Raw genomic sequence first — 8,830 nt, forward strand, 5'->3', positions numbered from 1 at the left:
ATAGGTCCTCCACCATGACTGTACATGTTAACCACATCTCTCCTCCTCAACATGACAAAAAAATAGAAAACCATATGACTAAACCAAGCAACCAATCTATATATGCATCAACAATGAAAGGTCTATGGGCATAGACAACCCATATCTAAGTCATAAATGCAATCTTGTAAGTATAGACCACCTACAACATTGCACAACTTGTAGACCCAACAATGAAACACACATACTCAAACCAAAATTGATAACCTTGTCAACATGAGAGTAATCGAGATAGAATATTGAGTATACAATGACATCAAATCCAAATCTCCAATTTGTAACATGTCATAAACTTATAATATCATCATAGTCAAAAGGACCAATAAAAAGCTCAGATCAAAATATTAGCAAATAAATCATGTCAAGCCTGCTCCAAACCTGAACCAAAGTGTAGTTCTCTCCAACAGATTTTTGTCGACTATTCGAAGTACAAAATCCGACTCTGTATGCTCAAGTTATGACCTTTCAAAACCATAAAATTAACTTTGACTTCCAGCTGACATTTCACTATCCAAACAACAAAATCTGGAAAAACTAATCAAATCACAATGAAGTACACTGAACCACCTTTCCAATGACTATAAGAAGTTGAAAAACCGACATCATATGATCAAGATATGCTCCATAGAAGAAAAATAGCCCATTAGGCTACATGCAAGCAACTGGATCCCCAAAAATGCCAATATGTCATAATAAAATAATTTTCAAATTTTTTTTTCACAATATGCCAAAAATAATATTTTCATTTTTTTACCAGGTGGGGCCCACTGACCGAACCCACCCCAACATGGCATAATAAATAAAACATTGCATATAACATTGCTGACAGAATTAATTTCATTTTCCAAAGTTTTTTTTTTTTGATTGGTCCACGTGGGGGGGAGGGCCCACACCCTACGGGACTGTAGGGGTTGCCATCTGTACTCTCCTGGGGGGTGGGTCTGCAGACCCCCCCCCCCCCCGCATGCAGGTTTTTAAATTTTTTTCCTTTGCCTTTTAATTTAAAAAAAAAAATACAACAATTTTTCAAAAAGGCATTTTCAAGTTTTAGAACATGCAGGAAATAAATTTTTATTTCTGATGTCATCATTGCGTACGGTAGTACGTCTAAAAAGTTTTCAAACTTAGATTTCCATCATTGAAATAGGGCAAGTTATATATCAAAATTCGTCTCTTGGCCTCCCTAATCAACACCATGGGGTCTGTTTTATCCCACAAGGTCAAATATGCAAATCCACCCCCAAAACCTCCAAAATGTAAAATCATGAAAACCCATTTTGAAACAAATTTCTATAAAACCAGATCTGCAACAAATGCCCACAAATCTGCAGCCCCACAACCTACAACAAACCCTCATACCTTCTCTTGTCTAACATTCTTATATGCATTCATGGATTCAACCTAGGGTTATAACACCATAAAAACCATAGCTTTGATACCACTTGTAAGGAAACTTGCAGCCAACTTTATGATAATTTCCACATAACCCAATTAAGATTTCAACAAAATAAACTCATAGAATCCATATGCAAAGAATAGACAACATACCCATCAAAGATGACATAAAATATATCTTGGGAAAACCCTCACGAGGGAAAAACCCAGCCTCCAAAAGCATCCATCACCATGTATTATTCAACAATGCAACCATTACAATACAACTGTAAAAACTTTTGAAACCCAACCATAAACAAGTGCTCCATGTGAACAAGCATATAACCACACATCCCATGCCATGCTTCCAACCTCCACAAATGCTAAACTTGGCTACCCTGGATAACCCAAACAACTACCCTTGTGATTGCTTTTATAAACACAAGCTCCCACAAAACCACCAAGTGGTATTACATCAAAACCATGTGTTACAAAACCATGTAATAAATAACCCCACCTATCCTCAATTACTATTGGGTACTTTATTTGATTTATTTCCCCAATAATAATATTACAATAAAATACAATATACAATGTAACAACTCATAAAGTGGTCTCCAAGAATATTCCCAAGGAATCTCTACATGTTGCATGTCCATCTAAGTGCTCCTAGGTGCAACAATAATAATAAAACAATACATGAAATATCTATGGGAAATCCATAATAAACAAATATTACAATTAAACATTATTATGTAAGGCATACAACACCTATTTTCCCAACACTTAAATTATTGACAATTTATTCATTAGAATTTGATAAAATGTAATGAATGTAAAATACTAATTTTAGTGGTCCCAAGCTGCCAAACATGGGACATACTATTATGCTATCACTCATGACAACAAATTGGTAGCTAAAATTTGAAAGTTGATTTGAGATTATTGCAATTTTGTGGAATATAAAATTATGCATCAAACTACATCAATCTCACATTTGTGTCTCTAATATATAAATATGTAGTTTTGATCCAAATGGCATAGCCTTGAACTTCTCGTGCATCTCTAAAGTTGCGGTCTTTAGAACTTTGATAAACAACAAAATTTTACCCATACATGCACCTACAAAGGGAAAACTTGGTAGTGCTAAAGAATACCATTGGATTTTATTATGCCAAAAAAGAAAAGCCAACTTCTTTCCCTCCTTGTTCCTTAGTCAAATCTTGATGATTTATTTAATGATTTCAATAAAATTTAGAGGAAGTATGCCAAACAACAAAGAGAATTGAAAATGTGCAGGTTATGATGATTGAACATGAAAATCTAAAAAAGTATAATGAGTGATGGAGTCCATAAGTGTAATAACTAGGGTTTTGGCATTTGTTGATGTAAAATATTGATAGAATCAAAATGACTAATTGAAAACAAGGCATGATGATATAGACCTAAGTGATTTTGATTATGTTGGGTGATTGCAATGAGTGATTTTAGATTATCTCCTATAATGGATGGATGTTACTAATGACCAATGACTGATATAATTCTATACATGTCGTAGATACATAATTTAATCCTTTTAGTGCGGGAGTTCTCATGTAATGATTAGTTTGAGTTGAGTTGGCCTGAGATGATTATTAATTTTGATATTTGAAAAAGTGTATCGAAACCACACTTATAACCTTGAGATGAGGCAAAGTTGTACCTTTTGTCTCAAATTGAACAAAAAGTAATATTCTAAGATATTAAAATGTTTTAAATTTATATAAAACTAAAAGAATTATAGAAACTTAAAAAACTCATTATTAATTATTATATTTATTATAAATATATTTTTAATAGACACAACTCTTTTAAAATCTACATACAATTTTCAAATCATAACCTTCATATTAGCCACAAGTGATCTTATTCTACAATTCCTTGCACAATAAGTATTTAACATCTTAAATTAGTCATTTGATTTAATAATGTCATGTAACATGATGATATAGTTTAAAAATGTGTTATATTCTAAGATATAACATTAAAATATTATTAGAAAATTATATTCATTTCTTTTTTTTACTTAAAAATATCAAAATTGTACATTATTCTCACTCTTAGTATCAAAAACATAATGGACCCCTCAAATTGAGAACTTTTACTTTATTGTTTTATTTCTTAATTGAAATATAAAGAAAAAGAGAAAGGGCACGTACAAAGGAAAGCAAACAAAGACCATTTTATTTTATCCCATAGGGGAAGAGCACCAATAGATAACATAGTTCCAATAACCGTCACCTTATTATCATGCTGACCCCCCAATAGCCGTCATAATGAAAACATCATTAATAAATTTGTTTTGTACCAATAGCTGATCATTTTTTGTAATTAATTGGCCCATTTGTGCACAACTATTGGAACATTTGTCCCATTTGTGTACCACTATTGGAACATTTGTGCACCACTATTGGGGCATTTGTCAATAAGTACTAACGATTTTGAGTTGGTGGTTACTGGAACATCTTTAGTTAGGTATCAAGCGACACTTTGAAATGTGTACTTTTTGACCTTTGTGCGCATAACTGATTCCACAACGTGCATCGTTACTACCTAGAAGCCAAATCAATAGCTATAAGCAATTAAGTTACATACGAAGACAACTAAAAAAAAAATCAAAATCTGATGTACCATTTAAAATCTGTAGGTGCGCGAAATTAGCTATGATGGCTACTGGTGCTCTTCCCCTATATTTTGGATGCATTATTAAAAACATGGTTAATAATGTAGAGGTTTTTGAGCTTTGACTTTGTTTCAATTAAAACATACAACGAAAGCTTATGCTAAAGAAAAAGCGAAAGCACGAGAACAGATTGTGGCCATGGAATATCACTCCGCAAAACAGAAAGCAAACTATAATTATTTTAATCTATGTTTTCATAGTTCGTAATTAAAGAATCTATTAATCTTTACTTGGGGTGGGGTAAGGTTTTGTTTGCTTTATTCTTTACCATGTTGAATTAATTTAGATCAGCCTCTATTTTTTGTGCGCAAGAAACTTTAAATTTGCTGCAATCATATTATTCTTGATGCTTTTCCTTGTTGCTCAGTTCTTCTCTTATGCCTTGCTTTTCCAAGTGGTCCACAATATTCTTATTCTTTTCAGGATTTGCAAGTAAAGAATAGCAAGCAGAATGGCTTTTGTGATGTTATAAATGATATTGTTGCAGGCGGTATTTTACACACACTGCAGCCAAGGTTTTCAAGTTTTGAATTGAATTCAGCTATTCTTTGCTTTTCTATTCTATTCTATCTCCTCTCAGTTTTCCCTGAAAATTAGGAGTAGTTATTCTATTTCCTAGGAGCTGCAATCCTCAATTTCAACCCAAAAAAGAGTTGAAAATGGCATCCGTGCTTGCAGAAGGTGTTGTTAAAAAAGTTTGTGAGATGGCCATCCAACAAGCGGCTAATGAGGCTAAAATACTCTGCAACTCCACAGAAGACCTTGAATGGTTGCAGAGCAAATTTATGGAAATCAATTGTGTCCTGAGTGAAGCCGATGAAGAGAGTAGTAGTCAAAAGGAGTCTGTAAAAAACTGGCTTCATAGAGCTCGGGACATTGCCTGGGAGGCAGAGGACATACTCGAAGAATTTGCTGTGGATTCTCTGTATGCCCGAAACCAATTTTGCTGTTTGAGTTCATGTAGTCAATTGATTCTTCGCCATAAAATGGGCACAAGAATTCAAAAGGTCAAAGACCGGTTGAGCTCCGTTGTTGCAGATGGAAACCAACTGAATATAGTTCGTGCTGCTGTGCCTCACGTAGATGAAGCAGAATCATCAAGTAGATCCCACGGGCAACAGTTTAAGAGATGGAGTGTCCAAGATTCGAAGCCAGTGGGGATACAGTCCAAGATTGAAAGCATGGTGAGTTTGCTCGAAAACCCCGAAATTCCAATTATTGCAGTGGTTGGGGTGGGGGGAATCGGCAAAACCTATCTTCTTCAGCATGTTTACAATAGTAGAAAAGATAGGTATGAGAAATCTGCATGCCTTTCAGTTTCTCAGTTCTATTCTATTTCCAAGTTGCAGCGTGAATTGGCCTTTCAATTAGATAAAGATTTAAGTAAGGAAATGTTGTTCCTATGTGAGGTGGAAGCAGCAGATGCGATTTATCGCTTTGTGTTAGAGAAGAGGTGTCTTATTGTGTTAGATGATGTGTGGAGGGCTACAAGAGGAGGTCATTTGCTTGCTAAACTTGGCATACCAACTGAAGATGGTAGCCAAAGTAAAATTTTGGTCAGCACAAGAAACAGAGAGGTCGTTGCAAATCTCAATGCTGAGATCTATGAGATGGAACGTTTGACAGATGAACAGAGTTGGCAGCTGTTTTGTGCTTACGGATTTCCTAAGTTCGAGGAAAATAGAGCGCCGGAGAACTTGGAGGAGGTTGCTCGTAAGATTGTGAAGAAATGTGGGGAGTTGCCACTTGCAATCAAAATCATAGCAGCATCTCTGGCGAGCAATGCATTGCTAAGTGAGTGGCAGTCCAAGTTGAGTAAGCTGGAAAAGGTAGGCAATTCTAACGACCTTGTCATGGATATTCTCAAGTTGAGTTACGACTCACTCCCTGCACATTTAAAGACTTGTTTTGCTTATCTTTCCTTCTTTCCGGAGGATGAGGAAATAGAGTGTGAATATCTCATATATCTATGGAAGGGAGAAGGATTCATTCCAACAGGACAGAACCCCTGGGATTGTTTACATCAGCTTGCTGATCTCTGTCTGCTTGAATTATGGGAAGGAGGATGGGAAAGATGGGAGCTGGTGAAATATTGTAAAATTCATGATTTATTGCTTGATCTGGCCATACTCATATCCAGAGAAAATAAATGTGCATTCCATGTGGAGGATGCCTTCTCAAAATTACACTCTGTAAATACAGGTGGTGGTCGCTGGTGTCGCCTATTTTTGGCGAAGAAAGATATTGATGAGGATACCATCTCAGAGAGACGCCCTGTTTTTCCCACACTTGTCCGCACACTGTCGCTCTCCTGTAATTCCAAAATTGGAAGAAGGATTCCGGCAATGTTGTTTTTCTTAAATGGCCTAGTTAAAGGAAAGCTTTCGGCAATGTTGTTTAGCGGTATGAGAGTTCTGCGGGTTCTGGATTTGAGCCATACAAATATCACCACATTGCCTGCATCTGTTGGAGAGATGAAACTTCTCAAAGTCTTGAATTTAAGGAACACAAAGATTAGGAAGATGCCCCAGTGTGTGAGAAGCCTTAAGAGTCTCTCTTATCTTGATGTCTCTAGTTGCAGTCAATTGCGGCATAGGCAGGCACCGAAATGGATAAGTGAACTGAGGTGTCTTCAGCATTTGGAAGGTCCGTTTACGAGACTGCCAAAGGGAATGTCAAAGCTGGAGTCTTTGAGAACACTGCGAACATGGACTTTGCACCTGTCCAAAATTACTTGTATGAAATGTGGTGTGTTAAGGTTAGAGGATGTTGGCAAGATGAGGGAGATTGAGGAAATAGAGTTTTATGTTGAGGATGCAACACAGTTGAAGAAGATTGAAGAAGGGATCCTTGCGCCCTTGGGGAAGATGCGTCGGCTGAAAGTATACAATAAAATCCGTGGAATGCGAGGTGAATCAGGATTGGATCTTCCACAGTTTCCGGAGAGAATGAATGCAATGAGAGATCTGGAACATCTGGAGCTAGACCATTTTGCAGTGCCAACTTGGATATGTTGTTTGGCAAATCTCAGGTACCTCTACTTATACTATTGTGATTGCAGTAATTACCCGGAATTACAAACAATGCAGAATCTAGTGGTTTTGAGGTTGTGGGGGGACAAGAGGTGCAGAGAATTGCCAAGGGCGTTTGGAAAGTCGGGAGGGTTTCCACAGCTACGCTTCTTGGAGATAAGTGAGTTCCCTGAATTGGAGGAGTTTCCAGAAATGGAGGATGGAGCAATGGCATACCTGGAGGAGTTGGAATTGTGTAGTTGTGGGAAGCTGAATAAAGTGGGAGAGGGATTGGAGGGGTTGAAAAGACTCAAGAAGATCTCTTTATTCGACTCAGGGATGTCTGAATTGAGGGAAATGCTGAAGGAAGGGGGAACATATTGGAAAAAAATCAAAGACAAAAATCCCCATATAACCATTGATGTGGAGGACGTGTTTGCATGAGTGGGTGTTTTTTTGGGCATATATTGAGAGACATTTAAAATCTAAATAGCTAGTCAATATTTGATTATAGATTTTCAATTAAAAATTTATCTTGTATTTTTATCAATTATTTTATGAATGTTTCTAATTATATTCATTAAAGAAAAATAACCTTCGTTTCTTCATGAAAATGAACGAATCTCCCAAACAGAAAGAAAAATAAAATGGGACAGGTGGCTCTCATCCTCAAGCCGCCACACTACACCCGCAACACTTGCAAAAAGCCTATCCATGAGCTAGACACAACAAAAAAAACCCTAACAAATGAACAAACCCCCACCAATTCACTAAAAATGGAAACATAGCAGAAATCGAGCTAGGGCATGTTGGCCCTAACTCATCTCAAACATCGCGCGCTACAACATTCCTCCGTCCCAATCCACCGATCGAGTTGAATGTTCCTAAAGAAGAAGAAAAGAAGAAAAAATCAAAAAAATTAATATTTAAATGAATATTAATTTATTATTATATTTATATTAACTTATTATTATATTTATATTAATAGAATTGTCTTTGTTTTTTTTTCTATATTATTACAAGGGAGAAAAAATTGGTAGAGTTTTTTATGAGTTCTAGGCAAAGATAGCTTAACTTTTTTAATTTTTGTACATTTTATGAAATTTTGTAATATAGTCATTAATGAACTTCGATCTCAATGCCATAATTAAGCAACCTGAATCAAATTATTGACATGTTTTTGACTTTTTTATTTTATGACAAAAAATATAAGGTGACAAATTTTCTTCTAATGCATCAATTGATGAATAGGCAAAATGTCTTGAATTTCCAAAGGAAGAGTCACGTGGTTGTATAAATAGCCCAAACATCATCTATCATATGAGTTATGATTCTTGTGCATTTTTTTTCATCCTCCATACGAGTGAATGTATCCTAGAGAATTCTAGCAACAAACCCAATAACAACTTCAACAATATAGTCATTACTACTTTGTTGATTAGTGGTATCATAAACACTTCTCCATTATAATTTATTTTGGCAAGAAGTTGGGACATCATGTCAAGAATGAAATCAAAATTTATTTCTACTCTAGCATTTGGAGTTTTTGAAATGGTCATACCCTTGTCTTTCCGTGACATGTTTTTTTAAGATACCTTAATATCAATTATGGGACTTTGATGAGTAGTTGGGAATTCTAAAATGTATCTTCTACTAGAGTTTTGTTGGTTGTTATTGTTTTTTT

General features: G+C 35.6%; 1 protein-coding gene across 1 annotated transcript; it reads left to right on the forward strand.

The window, feature by feature from the left end:
• Positions 1 to 4,545: 4,545 nt before the first annotated feature.
• On the forward strand, positions 4,546 to 7,677 carry LOC131060324 (putative disease resistance protein At1g50180). The gene has a single exon (XM_057993501.2). It carries the CDS (start codon positions 4,795 to 4,797, stop codon positions 7,588 to 7,590), a length of 2,796 nt encoding a protein of 931 aa, XP_057849484.2. The 5' UTR covers positions 4,546 to 4,794; the 3' UTR covers positions 7,591 to 7,677.
• The last annotated feature ends 1,153 nt before the right edge of the window (positions 7,678 to 8,830 follow it).

The sequence above is a fragment of the Cryptomeria japonica genome, chromosome 11 (genome assembly GCF_030272615.1).
Source record: "Cryptomeria japonica chromosome 11, Sugi_1.0, whole genome shotgun sequence".
NCBI lineage: Eukaryota > Viridiplantae > Streptophyta > Pinopsida > Cupressales > Cupressaceae > Cryptomeria > Cryptomeria japonica.

Bases quoted from the DNA above. Each gene is read 5' to 3' on its own strand.
- LOC131060324 (XM_057993501.2), top strand. From the start codon at position 4,795: ATGGCATCCGTGCTTGCAGAAGGTGTTGTTAAAAAAGTTTGTGAGATG.